The sequence below is a fragment of the Dendropsophus ebraccatus genome, chromosome 4 (genome assembly GCF_027789765.1).
Source record: "Dendropsophus ebraccatus isolate aDenEbr1 chromosome 4, aDenEbr1.pat, whole genome shotgun sequence".
NCBI classification, from domain to species: Eukaryota; Metazoa; Chordata; class Amphibia; order Anura; family Hylidae; genus Dendropsophus; species Dendropsophus ebraccatus.
In genome coordinates this window covers 40480255-40498174 of record NC_091457.1, presented here as the reverse complement: position 1 = coordinate 40498174, position 17920 = coordinate 40480255, and the positions used below count along the sequence as shown (strand labels likewise).

The window sequence follows — 17920 nt, the reverse complement described above, 5'->3', positions numbered from 1 at the left end:
TTCCCGTAATAAGTGTATATTGGGGATTTGTATAACTTTTGGGGGGCAATACAATACTTTAATAAAAATTCGCTCTGGACTTCTCCTTTAAAGCATAGAGGAAGTGGAATTCTTTCCAGCCTGGAGAGCAGGAGAGGTTTTCTATGGGGATTTGCTACTGCTCTGGACAGTTCCTGACATGGACAGAGGTGGCAGCAGAGAGCACTGTGTTAGACTGGAGAGAATACAACACTTCCTGCAGAATATACGGCAGCTGATGAGTACTAGAAGACTTGAGATTTTTAAATAGATGTAAATTATATAAATCTCTGGCACTTTCTGGCACCAGTTTGTGTTTTTTTCCATTAGAACTTTGACTTTTGGATTTCCTCTTTTTAACTATTTTTACCCTTCATAACAAACCCACTGAAATATTTATACAGTTTTCTAACTCTAATTATTTTCCATTTTAGTGTGTGCAAAATGCACTTGGTCGAAGTGGTATGATACTTCTTATCCAGTGATTCTTTCTGGCCAAAAAGACACTGGAGACTTTGAAACATTTGCTAACATCAGAAAAGCTGGATATAGTGTCTGTGAATCACCGCTCAGTGTCAGATGTCGGGCAAAGGCATTCCCAGAATATGAGCTAACAGATTTAGGACAAAATGTAACATGCAGCAAGGATATTGGTTTAATTTGCAAGAACTCGGATAACCGACCTATTTGCTACAATTATGAGATAAGTATCCAGTGCTGTGACTCCTTAACAACTTGTGAAACAACTACTACAGAAAGTCCAACAACTAGCCTTCCATCCACAACTCGAGAAGCTACCACTACAACCACACCAACATCTACCCCCTGCACACATATGGATTGTCGATACACCGCATGGTTTGATTTGCATGCCCCTACCTCAAATATTAATGACGGTGATAAAGAGAGTTTGCAGGAAATTAAGTCACAAGGTTATCAGGTTTGCGGTGCTGATGAGATAGAAACAAACATTCGATGTGAGGCTATAGTATATGGAGGAAGCAACAATAATGCATCAAGCCAAATATACCAGTGTGACCTTAAAAAAGGCTTGATATGTAACAATCGTGATCAAACTGGTTCACAAATTTGCTACAATTACAGAGTGCAATTTGAGTGCTGTTCTAGGTTTTGTGAAAAGACAACACCTTACACAAGTACCTTGACTGTAACATCTGGTGTAACTGAGACAACCCCATCTACTGTGACTGGAACTGAAACTCTAACTACCTCTGTGTCAACAACTCAGATTGTAACAGAGACAACTACTCCCACCACCACCACTGTCTCAACTACGTCAACATCTACCCCATCTACTGTGACTGAAACTAAAACTCCTACCAGCTCTGTGTCTACAACTCAGATTGTAACGGAGACAACTACTCCTACCACCACCACTGTCTCAAGTACTTCAACATCTACTCCATCTACTGTAACTGAAATTAAAACTCCCACCGGCTCTGTGTCCACAACTCGCATTGTAACAGAGACAACTACACCCACCACCACCACCACTGTCTCAACTACTTCAACATCTACTCCATCTACTGTGACTGAAACTAAAACTCCCACCACCTCTAAGCCAACAACGCAGATTGTAACAGAGACAACTACACCCCCCACCACCACCACTGTCTCAACTACTTCACCATCTACTCCATCTACTGTGACTGAAATTAAAACTCCCACCACCTCTAAGCCAACAACTCAGATTGTAACAGAGACAACTCCCACCACCACCACTGTCTCAACTACTTCAACATCTACTCCATCTACTGTAACAGCAACTAAAACTCCTACTGGCTCTGTGTCAACAACTCACATTGTAACAGAGACAACTACTCCCACCACCACCACTGTCTCTACTACTTCAACATCTACTGTGACTGAAACTAAAACTCCCACTAGCTCTGTGTCAACAACTCAGATTGTAACAGAGACAACTACTCCGACCACCACCACTGTCTCAACTACTTCAACATCTACTCCATCTACTGTGACTGAAACTAAAACTCCCACCACCTCTAAGCCAACAACTCAGATTGTAACAGAGACAACAACTCCCACCACCACCACTGTCTCAACTACTTCAACATCTACTCCATCCACTGTAACAGCAACTAAAACTCCCACCAGCTCTGTGTCAACAACTCACATTGTAACAGAGACAACTACTCCCACCACCACCACCACCACTGTCTCTACTACTTCAACATCTACTCCATCTACTGTGACTGAAACTAAAACTCCCACCAGCTCTGTGTCAACAACTCACATTGTAACAGAGACAACTACTCCCACCACCACTGTCTCGACTATTTCAACATCCACTCCATCTACTGTGACTGAAAGTAAGACTCCCACCACCTCTAAGCCATCAACTCAGATTGTAACAGAGACAACTACACCCACCACCACCACCACTGTCTCAACTACTTCAACATCTACTCCATCTACTGTCACTGAAATTAAAACTCCCACCAGCTCTGTGTCAACAACTCACATTGTAACAGAGACATCTATTCCCACCACCACCACCACCACTGTCTCAACTACATCAACACCTACTCCATCTACTGTGACTGAAATTAAAACTCCCACCAGCTCTAAGCCAACAACTCAGATTGTAACAGAGACAACTACTCCCACCACCACCACTGTTTCAACTACTTCAACATCTACTCAATCTACTGTGACAGAAACTAAATCTCCTACCAGCTCTGTGTCAACAACTCATATTGTATCAGAGACAACTACACCCACCACCCCTGCTTCAACTACGTCAACATCTACTGTGACTGAAACTAAAACTCCCACCAGCTCTAAACCAACAACTCAGATTGTAACAGAGACACCTACCCCCACCACCACCACCACTGCCTCAACTACTTCAACATCTACTACATCTACTGTAACTGAAACTGAAACTCCTACCAGCTCTGTGTCAACAACTCACATTGTAACAGCGACAACTACCCCCACCACCACCACCACTGTCTCAACTACTTCAACATCTACTCCCTCTACTGTCACTGAAACTAAAACTCCCACCACCTCCAAGCCAACAACTCTGATTGTAACAGAGACAACTACTCCCACCACCACTGTCTCAACTACTTCAACATCTACTCCATCTACTGTCACTGAAACTATAACTCCCACTAGCTCTGTGTCAACAACTCACATTGTATCAGAGACAACTACTCCCACCACCCCTGCCTCAACTACGTCAACATCTACTGTGACTGAAATTAAAACTCCCACCAGCTCTAAACTAACAACTCAGATTGTAACAGAGACAACTACTCCCACCACCACCACCACTGTCTCAACTACTTCAACATCTACTCCATCTACTGTGACTGAAACTAAAATTTCCACCACCTCTAAGCCAACAACTCAGATTGTAACAGAGACACCTACTCCCACCACCACTACCAGTGTCTCACCTACTTCAACATCTACTCCATCTACTGTGACAGAAACTAAAACTCCCACCAGCTCTGTGTCAACAACTCACATTGTATCAGAGACAACTACTCCCACCACCCCAGCCTCAACTACGCCAACATCTACTGTGACTGAAACTAAAACTCCCACCAGCTCTAAACCAACAACTCAGATTGTAACGGAGACAACTACCCCCACCACCACCACTTCAACTACTTCAACATCTACTCCATCTACTGTTACTGAAACTAAAACTCCCACCAGCTCTAAGCCAACAACTCAGATTGTAACAGAGACAACTACTCCCACAACCACCACTGTCTCAACTACTTCAACATCTACTCCCTCTACTGTCACTGAAACTAAAACTTCCACCACCTCTAAGCCAACAACTCAGATTGTAACAGAGACAGCTACTCCCACCACCACCACTGTCTCAACTACTTCAACATCTACTCCATCTACTGTGACTGAAACGAAAACTCCCACCACCTCTAAGCCAACAACTCAGATTGTAACAGAGACAACTACTCCCACCACCACTACCAGTGTCTCAACTACTTCAACATCTACTCCATCTACTGTGACAGAAACTAAAACTCCTACCAGCTCTGTGCCAACAACTCACATTGTAACAGAGACAACTACTCCCACCACCACCACCACCACTGTCTCAACTACATCAACATCTACTCCATCTACTGTGACTGAAACTAAAATTTCCACCACCTCTAAGCCAACAACTCAGATTGTAACAGAGACAGCTACTCCCACCACCACCACTGTCTCAACTACTTCAACATCTACTCCATCTACTGTGACTGAAACGAAAACTCCCACCACCTCTAAGCCAACAACTCAGATTGTAACAGAGACAACTACCCCCACCACCACCACCACTGTGTCAACTACTTCAACATCTACTCCCTCTACTGTCACTGAAACTAAAACTCCCACCACCTCCAAGCCAACAACTCAGATTGTAACAGAGACAACTACTCCCACCACCACTGTCTCAACTACTTCAACATCTACTCCATCTACTGTGACTGAAACTAAAACTCCCACCAGCTCTGTGTCAACAACTCATATTGTAACAGAGACAACTACCCCCACCACCACCACCACTGTGTCAACTACTTCAACATCTACTCCCTCTACTGTCACTGAAACTAAAACTCCCACCACCTCTAAGCCAACAACTCAGATTGTAACAGAGACAACTACTCCCACCACCTCTGTCTCAACTACTTCAACATCTACTCCATCTACTGTGACTGAGACTAAAACTCCTACTGGCTCTGTGTCAACAACTCACATTGTAACAGAGACAACTACTCCCACCACCACCACTGTCTCAACTACTTCAACATCTACTCCATCTACTGTGACTGAAACTAAAACTCCCACCACCTCTAAGCCAACAACTCAGATTGTAACAGAGACAACTACTCCCACCACCACCACCACTGTCTCAACTACTTCAACATCTACTCCATTTACTGTGACTGAAACTAAAACTCCTACTGGCTCTGTGTCAACAACTCACATTGTATCAGAGACAACTACTCCCACCACCCCTTCCTCAACTACGCCAACATCTACTGTGACTGAAACTAAAACTCCCACCAGCTCTAAACCAACAACTCAGATTGTAACAGAGACAACTTCCACCACCACCACTGCCTCAACTACTTCAACATCTACTCCATCTACTGTCACTGAAACTAAAACTTCCACCACCTCTAAGCCAACAACTCAGATTGTAACAGAGACAACTACTCCCACCACCTCTGTCTCAACTACTTCAACATCTACTCCATCTACTGTGACTGAGACTAAAACTCCTACTGGCTCTGTGTCAACAACTCACATTGTAACAGAGACAACTACTCCCACCACCACCACTGTCTCAACAACTTCAACATCTACTCCATCTACTGTGACTGAAACTAAAACTCCCACCACCTCTAAGCCAACAACTCAGATTGTAACAGAGACAACTACTCCCACCACCACCACGACTGTCTCAACTACTTCAACATCTACTCCATTTACTGTGACTGACACTAAAACTCCTACTGGCTCTGTGTCAACAACTCACATTGTATCAGAGACAACTACTCCCACCACCCCTTCCTCAACTACGCCAACATCTACTGTGACTGAAACTAAAACTCCCACCAGCTCTAAACCAACAACTCAGATTGTAACAGAGACAACTTCCACCACCACCACTGCCTCAACTACTTCAACATCTACTCCATCTACTGTCACTGAAACTAAAACTTCCACCACCTCTAAGCCAACAACTCAGATTGTAACAGAGACAACTACTCCCACCACCTCTGTCTCAACTACTTCAACATCTACTCCATCTACTGTGACTGAGACTAAAACTCCTACTGGCTCTGTGTCAACAACTCACATTGTAACAGAGACAACTACTCCCACCACCACCACTGTCTCAACAACTTCAACATCTACTCCATCTACTGTGACTGAAACTAAAACTCCCACCACCTCTAAGGCAACAACTCAGATTGTAACAGAGACAACTACTCCCACCACCACCACGACTGTCTCAACTACTTCAACATCTACTCCATTTACTGTGACTGACACTAAAACTCCTACTGGCTCTGTGTCAACAACTCACATTGTATCAGAGACAACTACTCCCACCACCCCTTCCTCAACTACGCCAACATCTACTGTGACTGAAACTAAACCTCCCACCAGCTCTAAACCAACAACTCAGATTGTAACAGAGACAACTACCACCACCACCACTGCCTCAACTACTTCAACATCTACTCCATCTACTGTCACTGAAACGAAAACTTCCACCACCTCTAAAGCAACAACTCAGATTGTAACAGAGACAACTACTCCCACCACCTCTGTCTCAACTACTTCAACATCTACTCCATCTACTGTGACTGAGACTAAAACTCCTACTGGCTCTGTGTCAACAACTCACATTGTAACAGAGACAACTACTCCCACCACCACCACTGTCTCAACTACTTCAACATCTACTCCATCTACTGTGACTGAAACTAAAACTCCCACCACCTCTAAGCCAACAACTCAGATTGTAACAGAGACAACTACTCCCACCACCACCACCACTGTCTCAACTACTTCAACATCTACTCCATTTACTGTGACTGAAACTAAAACTCCTACTGGCTCTGTGACAACAACTCACATTGTAACAGAGACAACTACTCCCACCACCTCAACTACTTCAACATCTACCCCATCTACTGAAACTAAAACTCCTACTGTCTCTGTGTCAACAACTCACATTGTAACAGAGACAACTACTCCCACCACCACCTCAACTACTTCAACATCTACCCCATCTACTGTGACTGAAACTAAAACTCCCACCAGCTCTAAACCAACAACTCAGATTGTAACAGAGACAACTACCACCACCACCACTGCCTCAACTACTTCTACATCTACTCCATCTACTGTCACTGAAACTAAAACTTCCACCACCTCTAAACCAACAACTCAGATTGTAACAGAGACAACTACTCCCACCACCTCTGTCTCAACTACTTCAACATCTACTCCATCTACTGTGACTGAGACTAAAACTCCTACTGGCTCTGTGTCAACAACTCACATTGTAACAGAGACAACTACTCCCACCACCACCACTGTCTCAACTACTTCAACATCTACTCCATCTACTGTGACTGAAACTAAAACTCCCACCACCTCTAAGCCAACAACTCAGATTGTAACAGAGACAACTACTCCCACCACCACCACCACCACTGTCTCAACTACTTCAACCTCTACTCCATCTACTGTAACTGAAACTAAAACTCCTACTGGCTCTGTGTCAACAACTCACATTGTAACAGAGACAACTACTCCCACCACCACCACCTCAACTACTTCAACATCTACTCCATCTACTGTCACTGAAACTAAAACTTCCACCACCTCTAAGCCAACAACTCAGATTGTAACAGAGACAACTACTCCCACCACCACCACCACTGTCTCAACTACTTCAACATCTACTGTAACTGAAACTAAAACTCCTACTGGCTCTGTGTCAACAACTCACATTGTAACAGAGACAACTACTCCCACCACCACCACCACCTCAACAACTTCAACATCTACCCCATCTACTGTAACTGAAACTAAAACTCCTACTGGCTCTGTGTCAACAACTCACATTGTAACAGAGACAACTACTCCCACCACCACCACCTCAACTACTTCAACATCTACCCCATCTACTGTGACTGAAACTAAAACTCCCACCAGCTCTAAACAAACAACTCAGATTGTAACAGAGACAACTACCCCCACCACCACCACTGCCTCAGCTACTTCAACATCTACTCCATCTACTGTTACTGAAACTAAAACTTCCACCACCTCTAAGCCAACAACTCAGATTGTAACAGAGACAACTACTCCCACCACCTCTGTCTCAACTACTTCAACATCTACTCCATCGACTGTGACTAAAACTCCTACTGGCTCTGTGTCAACAACTCACATTGTAACAGAGACAACTACTCCCACCACCACCACTGTCTCAACTACTTCAACATCTACTCCATCTACTGTGACTGAAACTAAAACTCCCACCACCTCTAAGCCAACAACTCAGATTGTAACAGAGACAACTACTCCCACCACCACCACCACTGTCTCAACTACTTCAACATCTACTCCATCTACTGTAACCGAAACTAAAACTTCTACTGGCTCTGTGTCAACAACTCACATTGTAACAGAGACAACTACTCCCACCACCACCACCACCTCAACTACTTCAACATCTACCCCATCTACTGTAACTGAAGCTAAAACTCCTACTGGCTCTGTGTCAACAACTCACATTGTAACAGAGACAACTACTCCCACCATCACCACCTCAACTACTTCAACATCTACCCCATCTACTGTGACTGAAACTAAAACTCCCACCAGCTCTAAACCAACAACTCAGATTGTAACAGAGACAACTACCCCCACCACCACCACTGCCTCAACTACTTCAACATCTACTCCATCTACTGTCACTGAAACTAAAACTTCCACCACCTCTAAGCCAACAACTCAGATTGTAACAGAGACAACTACTCCCACCACCACCACTGTCTCAACTACTTCAACATCTACTCCATCTACAGTGACTGAAACTAAAACTCCTACCAGCTCTGTGTCAACAACTCAGATTGTAACAGAGACAACTACCCCCACCACCACCACTGTCTCAACTACTTCAACATCTACTCCCTCTACTGTCACTGAAACTAAAACTCCCACTACCTCCAAGCCAACAACTCACATTGTATCAGAGACAACTACTCCCACCACCCCTGCCTCAACTACGTCAACATCTACTGTGACTGAAACTAAAACTCCCACCAGCTCTAAACCAACAACTCAGTTTGTAACAGAGACAACTACCCCCACCACCACCACTGCCTCAACAACTTCAACATCTACTCCCTCTACTGTGACTGAAAGTAAAACTCCCACCAGCTCTGTGTCAACAACTCACATTGTAACAGAGACAACTACCCCCACCACCACCACCACTGTCTCAACTACTTCAACATCGACTCCATCTACTGTGACTGAAACTAAAATTCCCACCAGCTCTGTGTCAACAACTCATATTGTAACAGAGACAACTAGCCCCACCACCACCACTGTCTCAACTACTTCAACATCGACTCCATCTACTGTGACTGAAAGTAAAACTCCCACCACCTCCAAGCCAACAACTCACATTGTAATAGAGACAACTAGTCCCACCACCACCGCTGCCTCAACTGCTTCAACCTCTACTCCATCTACTGTGACTGAAACTAAAACACCTACATCTGTTACCGAGACAACTCCTCTAACCAGCACTACTTCTACCACCCTTACATCTACATACACTGTTACTGTCACATCAACATCTGGAACAACAACATCGCTGACTCCTACTACAACAGTCTTAACATCTTCTACATCACCAACTACAAGCACCGCAACTTTAACAACAAGTGTCTCCTCAACTACTAAAACTCCGCCACCTTCATCCTCAATTTTTACAGAAACTTCGACAGCCAGCACTACGTCCTGTTTCTGCAAAGTAAACAATCGGCTATTTTCACCTGGTAAGACTTATGTTACTAAGTTTTTTGCTGTCCAAGAGAAAGCTTTAATGTTTACTCCTAATGCAGAATATAACAGTTTACAACAATAGTTTACAACCCTCAAAGGGTCGTAAGAATAACTGAACAGTAAACTCCCATTTAAAATATACATGGCATACTACTGTCCTCAGTGTCTGATAAGTGGGAGTTCTGTTTCTGAAACTTAAGGGCTTTTTACACAGGCCGATTATTGCCAACAAGCGCTCCTGCTGCTGATAGTTGTCCCATGTAAAAGTGGCATGTATCAGCCATGGAGTGGGAAAATACCAGATCTTTTTGTGATTTTATTTTTAGAGCTCAGTTCAGAATATATTATCAGATGCACGTGTTCCTGTGATAGCAAAGGGGAAACTAACAGCACCAATATGCAAATATCCATGCTGCCAGTTTTTAGCTGCTATCATGTCAGCACTGTATACTTACCATTAGTGCCTCTGCGATACAGTACTGGCAGTGTTACACATGTCCTGATCTTGACCTGCTGTCTTCTTGCTGTATTTGCCTCCCCCTCTCCTCCAGAGTGATTAACTGCTGGAGGAGTGGGGGTGGCATATATACGGCGGCCAGAGAGAGCAGGTCGGGAGCAGGACACGTGTGACACTGTCAGGAAGGTGAAGATGCTGGATAACAGCAGCGCTGGTTGTAAGTATGCACTGCTGATGTAATGGCATCTCGCAACTGGCAGCACAGATATATATAAGTTATGCTATGTAAAGGCATTGCAAATCTATTGTTTGCTCCCTTGCATTACCCCATGTCAGGCCATGTATAAGGACCCTTATCTGAAGAGAATGAGAGGAGGGAGTAGCTTGGCTCTAACACAGTTTTTTGCATGGTAGTTTATTGTAGGTATAGAGAAATTCTCATTAACTACTGGACTGGGATGAAGCATTTACATGCTTGGCCATCCTATCGACCCCATCTTCTCTCTAGAGTTCCAAACACAGACTGTGTTATGGCCTTTGGCCTGATATATACAAGTCCTAGTGATGGAACCTCAATGTATGAGACTTTTATGGCATATTCTTAGCCATAAATGTGTCTAATGGAAATACACCTTGGTATAGGAACACTCCTTACAGATATTCTTTTTTTATATAATATATTTTTTAATGACATAAATTAAAATAAATTACTAAAACATTATTTTTCATTTAGAAGATCATACTATTATTCTAAATATCATGTCTTAAATTCCAGGTGAATTAATCTATAGAACTGAGGATGCTGATGGATGTGAATATTACGCCATCTGCAATGACATATGTATCACAGAGAGATACACTGGACCATGTTCAACTACACCTTTCACCCCGTCATCTGCAAATGTTGTAATATCAACTACACCGACCACTCCAACAACCCCATCAACCACAACAACAACTGGATCCACTCCATTTACATCATCTTCAACAACAGGAACAACAGGAACAGCAACCTCGATGTCCAATGGAACCACAACAATATCAACAACTACTGAAACTACTCTGTCAACAATTATATCTACAACAACCCCATCTACAACATTAAATATTTCCAGCACCACACGTAGGTGTCATTGATTTATTTTAGTAAATATAACACACTACTGCATAATATTAGTAAAATCATAAAAGTACCTATATTTATTAAACTTGATTTATTTTTATTTTTTGACAGCATGTGGAATCTGTGAGTGCCAAATGCCTAAATGTGCCCCTGGCTTCAAAGTGGCTACCTTTACCCCACCAGGTGCCTGCTGTCCAAACATCACCTGCGGTAAGGGCAATTAATATGTCCCTTATGTCATGCAAAAGTAACAAAAATTAATTCATATCATATCAAATATCAAGACCCAAAGTATTGTGAATAGTTGTAACAAAGTAAATTTAGCTATATAAACTAATTAAAGACTTATGTTTGGTTTTTTTTTTTAGTCCCAGAATCTGTCTGCGTAGTAGGAAATGATGTGTACCAGGTAAGATTTATTACTGGAAATTAATCTACCTATTGTTTAACTGTCATCTATCTATTCACCCATTGTTTATCTGTCTATTATTATTATTATTATTATTAATTTTCAGAGTGCCTTTTTTTGCTGTACATATGAAAAGGGGTTAAACTGAATATCATAACACCAACGCAATGAATGTAATAGGGCCCTGATTGCGAGGGATTGTATTCTACAAGGGAGGGAGGGAAACAATAGGGAGATATCTGGTCACCTGTGAGTAGTTAAATTGCCACCTGTTTATATCTATCTAATAAGTAAAGTTTACAACAGAGTTGCACAACTAACGTTGAGGAGATCTAGCGTGGTAAGGACTTGATCCAGATTCTCCACAATTCTCTATCTATCATTAAAAAGTCTAGCAGCACTCCAAAGGTTGAACGTGAAATAAGTTTTTAACCTATTTGCAGTAACAGCGACTTGTGGGTTTTTCTCAAGCCAAAGTAAACACACATTCCCAGGCTGGGTGTTTATACCTCTCACATCAGACACGCAGTAATTAAAGGGATTGGCCACTTTATAGTAAAATAATTTGGTGTACAGTATAAGTAAATGTTCTTACTGTATATACTGACACACTGGTCACATGCTCTTCCATATTGGCCATTTTATGAACAGAAACTCTACAGAGCAGGGCAGCACAGCCTGGAGGAGGGGAATCTGATTTTAGCTCTAATTGATTCATATAACCGCCCATGCAAGAGTATGTACAGGAGCTTAAAGACAGACATGTAAACATGAGCCAGTGTTAAAGGGATAGCACACCTATTAACAAGGAGGCAACCACGGAGGACTCATATCAACAGCCCCCCCCCCCCACAGTGCCTACTATAAATAGACCCAATCCTGACCATCCAATAGGCAGAGCAGTAGAGGGACTCGATGTAATCTTGTGGGGGCTGCTTAACTGGCACAACTTACACACAGCTTCCATATATAAGCTAAGTTGGGCCAGTCAGGCAGCCCCCAGAGGTTCCAAGCCCTTTACTGCTCTCGGAATCTAGAGGGTTGGAACCAGATTGACTAGCAAATACAAGATGCATCAGGACACCCACCTTAATTCAGTCCTGCATTGAGATGGAATAATCTTGGTATTTATGCTGAGCAGAAAATTCTTTACTGTAGCCAATGCTTTGCCCATAAGGTTACTCATAAAAAGGTAATGTCAATGTCCAGCTTTAACTAAAATGATTATTAGTTTTGTAGTTTATTTTTTAATTTGTATTACTCTTCTTTGTTAGACTCCATATATATAACATACTGGTAGGACTAAGCATTCCCTAATATACTGTATGAATGGTAGAATATTAAGCCTAAAAATATTCAAAAAATTTTTCTCCCCAGCTTGGCTCACTTATTCCACAGCCAAAAGGTTCCTGCCAGAGATGTAAATGTTCTTACAAAATGGACAACAATGCCGAGTTTTATGCTGTTGACTGTGAACCAATTGTATGTCAGACAACTTGCAAGAGTGTAAGTATATTGTCTTACTTAGGGGGGTAGAACTATTTCTCAGGAGCCCGTCTCATCAGCTGTGAGAGTGTCAGGCCATCCTCGACCATCATTGAGGAAAAAATAGGGCCTGATGTTGGATTCATGGAAAGAACACAACCATTGTCAATTTTGACAATAGGTCTCACCAGCCTTTTTCTGATTATTATTTAGCGTTATTGCGAATACTTCAAACACATTAATTAGTTGTTTTTTTTTACTTACCAATAATGGGTTACATTATTTAGTAAGTTGCCTAATAAATGCTAAGACACTGTGGACAGCGTGATTTCATCACACTCTTTGGACTAGTTTTTATCCCAGGGTTAGAATTTCTTATTCCAAATTAACAACTAGTTGTTCTGAAAGCTTGATAAGTCTGCATTCAAACCATTCACATAATATTTTGCAGGTATTTCATACCTTGATGTAAATTATATATTGAATTGAATGAAAATCATATTTCAATTTCAGGGATACACATATAAATCAAGAGATGGAGAATGCTGTGGGGAATGTGTTCCACTCCAATGCACTATGACCATAACCAGTACTAGTCAAGGATCAAGTGGCTCCACAGGCAGCTCATCAAGTGGCTTAACAGGTGGATCACCAAGTGGCTCAACAGGTGGATCACCAAGTGGCTCATCAGGTGGATCACCAAGTGGCTCATCAGGTGGATCACCAAGTGGCTCCTCAGGTGGATCACCAAGTGGTTCATCAAGTGGATCAACACCCAGTCCAAGTGGTTCTACAAGTAATTCACCAAATGGTGCAACAAGTGGTTCTGCAAGTGGATCAGCAAATAATTCACCAAGTAACGTAGGATCCAGTGACTCATCAAGTGGATCGGCAAGTAATTCATCAAGTGGTTCATCATCCAGTACAGGTGGATCATCACCATCAGGCAGCTCAACTGGCAGTCCAACTGATAGCACCATAACCATTCCAGTAAGTAATCCAAATAAAAATGATAGTAGATATTAGCCCACTGCATAAGTAAATCATAAGTCAAAATAATATTAGTCATTGTAGAATATAATGCACAGTGGCAGCTACATGCTGTTCTGTTCAGTATCGGAAATCAATTTGTCGAGTTTCATGATGGGCATACTGTGTAACTATCATCCAACTCTGAGGGCCAAAAGACATGTACTAAATATTAAGATATGGTGCCACAATCTGTTTTTATTTTACAGATTGGAACTATTTATCATGTACCGAACAACACCTGCGTCTACTATGAATGCAATGAAGAAAATGGCGTGCCTGTATTGACCAAAGTGCAGAAAGTCTGCCAGACCTTGGATTTAACTACTTGTGAACCGGTATAGTTTTTTAAATGTATATTTATTCAGATATCAACAGTACTGCAACACTTTACTTATAAATCTTTAAGCAAGTAGCAAGTGTTAGTGCCTTGGGTATCACCACTATGTGGACAACTTATGATTCTAGTTTATAAAGGTGTCACACTCTTTTGCTTCACAGAATCATCCAGAGTCTGCTTCAGAGGTGTACATCAGAGAGAACTGTTATGTAAAAAAAATAGACAACTCTGGCTGATTGGTTATGTTCCCATAACGTCTTTTATTGGCCGAATAGTGGCTGTTATTTCATAATAGCAGCCGTCATTTGTACAATCATTATGAAATAACAGCTGTTATTTGGCCTTAAACAACCAAACACCATTGAAGTTACCAAGCAGCCTGTAGTGTCACTGAAGGACAAGCGGATGCTCTTTTCTTACGGTTACTGTTATGGTAATATATGTGTTATTTAACTTCAAACTAGACTCCATTTTAATGCATGGACTCTTTTACAGGGTACTGTTAAATTTGATGCTGATGGATGCTGTCAGACATGTACTCCTAAGCCAGGTAAGAAAACTTTTTTTTCTTACATATATAGAATAATTATAGTTATAAAAGTTATAAACTCTACAAACCCTAATAAGACTGGCAGTATGAACGTCACTGCTGGGAATAAAACAAAAACATTTCAAGAACATTAGTGAAATGTTCCTGAATTGAGCATTCATGAGCAGGCAGAACTTTTTCTTCTTATTTTATAAAAAAGACTTCTCCCTAGTCTGCACAAACCCTGATGTAGTAAAGTGGCATTATTGTAGTAGTTTATCTTAGACTACCATGACACGCCAATATAACTTGGTACTGTTAAAGGGAAACTTTTAGCAGGTTAGAAGACTCTAATCAACTGATACTGTACGTCCCTTGTGCATGGGGCATTGAGGATGAAGGTCAGTTTCTTACCTTCATATTCTGTGCCGTTTCCATATAGTTTGGAGTTATATCCACAGGCTAATATGGCGGTTTGGAGCACTGGGGGCGGGATTACCGACCCTACTGCACCAATCCAGTCCGCTGCGTCTGGCCCGCTTTGTTGATATTTATTAAGAGGAGCGAGCCGGCTGGGGGGGATCAGTACTCTGGGGGTGGTAGTCTTATTATCCTTTTTCAAAATATAGAAACAAATCAGTAGGATATATCTGTTGCATCTGTGTTTTACATTCTCAATATGTTACATTATTTTTTTTTTATCTATGCAGTTAAAGTAGTAAATGTAACCACTGTTGAGAACAACTGCAAAGCTCAAAAGAACGAGACAATCTTGAAGGATGAAAACTGCGAACTGCTTGTGGAACTTACATACTGCGGAGGGCCATGCATGGGATCTTCTGTGTAAGTCACTGAGTGTTCTGAAAAACATACAAAATTACAGTGGGAAATAAGGATAGGAAAATATTAGACACTTATACCCTTAGTAGCTGAGGACATGTAACCAGGATAGCCTGAAATGTGTCATGTCTGGGCTTAGGGGGAAATAACCACAGTTTATTGTAATGAAGCTAGTTGGGTTATAGAAGTATACAAATAATTCTGAGAATATTGCCTTTTTAGCCTGAGAGAAAAAAAACCCTGTGTGTACAGAAAACGAGACTGATTTGTCAGCATCAGAAGACAATTGTTGATAGACCATAAAATCCCCATGAGAAAAGTTGGCAATCCTGACTATTTCATCAGAGCCATACCGCTTATGTATGTGTGGGTCTCCGGAGAGATGATGTTGAAGAAAAGAAGACATGTTAATATTCAAAGCCCAATCCTTCAGTTCTCCCTAGAAATAGGCCACTGCCAGAAGTGTCTAGTAGTGACCTATTCCCCTACGAGTGGTTGTATAGTCCTGTGGTTCTGAATAGCTTTTGGCAGAATAAGCTGTATGAGCACCATTTGACCTCAACTCATTGGTCAACTCCCGAACCGTCAATTGTTTGATAATGCAGTTAACTGGAGAGAGGAGATTTTCTTTACAATTAAAAAAAAAAAAGAATGGTACCAATTAGGGCTGGGCCCCCTCTCTGTCAGGGCCCCAAGATAGCTGCATATTCTGTCTCTATGGGAAGTTTTCCCTTCTACATAGGCTCACAAGGAGGCCACTTACAGAAAATTTGTGTCCATGATGATGGTGCTCCAGCAGTGGCTTATTCCCTTCTGCTCATTTTTGACATGTGTAAACTCAACATTGTATGGACACATTAAGAAGGCTTAGATATAGTTATCATTTTAGCAGTGCTGGTGACTACTTGTTTTAATCTTTTGTACTGTCTTTCTGAAACAAATGTGCCTCTCGGATGGAATGTTTTTCTTTAGAATAGCTATACATCTATTTAAATACAAGTATGTTTCTGATGTTGCTGTGACCTTCCTTCCAGGTATTCCATGGGACTACAAGCAATGAATCATCAATGTTCATGTTGTTCAGAGCTGGAAGTACAGGAAAAGACTGTTCAGCTGCTGTGTAAAGACGGAACATACAAGAGCTATACCTACATTGATGTCATCAGCTGTGGTTGTGTTGGCGCATTCTGCAAGCCATCCTTGTAACAATGAGAAATTTACCATAAGCCATTAGTAAAGTTAATGCAAAGTCAAATATATGACTGTCGAAATGTATAATTGTGACCTCCACTAAGTATTTGTCTTGTAGTTCATGTCAGCTAATTGTAAGCTGCAATTTGTAGTCTTAGGCTTTACTTTAGAATAGCCTTAAGTTATTAGGAGAAATAAATCAACCCAGCTGTATCAACAGTATAGCACACTAGGCATAGTGTCTCACAGACCAGGACTATCGCAGATACTGAACATGACTGACATGTTCATGATGGATAATATTTAGTGAATTTCACAACATTTTGTAATTTTTTTAATTGTTATTATACACAGTAATAAACTTCAGAGTTAAAAGCATTTATGATTACCTGACTCATTCATCGATATGTATGATATAAAGGGATTTAAAGGGGGGGCCTAGTTCACAGAACCCATTTTTAAATACCCTAGAATGGGTATATTGAGTAACCCCTTTTGATTGAAAAATAACAAAAGTCGCTTTAACTATTTTTCAAAATACAGAGGAACTACAAATGACCTCTCACAATCCGAAGGATGTGAAATAAATATACATTACATTAGACCTCAACATGTTTTCCCCAGAAATACAGCTTGGTGTCCAAGCAGAGAGGAACCTTTAAAGTGCACCTGTCAGCATGGCCACAGTAGGATCAGTGACAAATTCTTCCCTTCATCCAGAAGTTTGGGTATCTACAGTAATGAACCAGGCCTTGATGGAAATGCAGTCAAACCTCCATTGGATCACAGCGTGGTTCAGGTCTGGGTCTGAGTGTCCAAACCCATACTAATGAGTGGGGAGAGGACCTGTCTGCTCACCGCTCTGTGTCAGTGAAAGAATT

The 17920-nt window shown here is 41.6% G+C and overlaps 1 protein-coding gene across 1 annotated transcript in view; it reads left to right on the top strand.

Annotated features, from left to right (window-relative positions):
- Nucleotides 1-17387, top strand: part of LOC138789268 (mucin-2-like) — a 62396-nt gene extending 45009 nt beyond the window's left edge. The window contains exons 31-44 of the mRNA XM_069967872.1: nucleotides 453-1795; nucleotides 1853-1876; nucleotides 1958-2563; nucleotides 2630-2805; nucleotides 2878-9629; nucleotides 10869-11216; nucleotides 11328-11426; nucleotides 11585-11625; nucleotides 13003-13131; nucleotides 13624-14100; nucleotides 14349-14477; nucleotides 14975-15029; nucleotides 15719-15851; nucleotides 16883-17387. Coding sequence (XP_069823973.1) covers nucleotides 453-1795; nucleotides 1853-1876; nucleotides 1958-2563; nucleotides 2630-2805; nucleotides 2878-9629; nucleotides 10869-11216; nucleotides 11328-11426; nucleotides 11585-11625; nucleotides 13003-13131; nucleotides 13624-14100; nucleotides 14349-14477; nucleotides 14975-15029; nucleotides 15719-15851; nucleotides 16883-17054 — 10484 coding nt within the window. The 3' untranslated portion in view covers nucleotides 17055-17387. The remainder of the gene's footprint in view (nucleotides 1-452; nucleotides 1796-1852; nucleotides 1877-1957; nucleotides 2564-2629; nucleotides 2806-2877; nucleotides 9630-10868; nucleotides 11217-11327; nucleotides 11427-11584; nucleotides 11626-13002; nucleotides 13132-13623; nucleotides 14101-14348; nucleotides 14478-14974; nucleotides 15030-15718; nucleotides 15852-16882) is intronic.
- The last annotated feature ends 533 nt before the right edge of the window (nucleotides 17388-17920 follow it).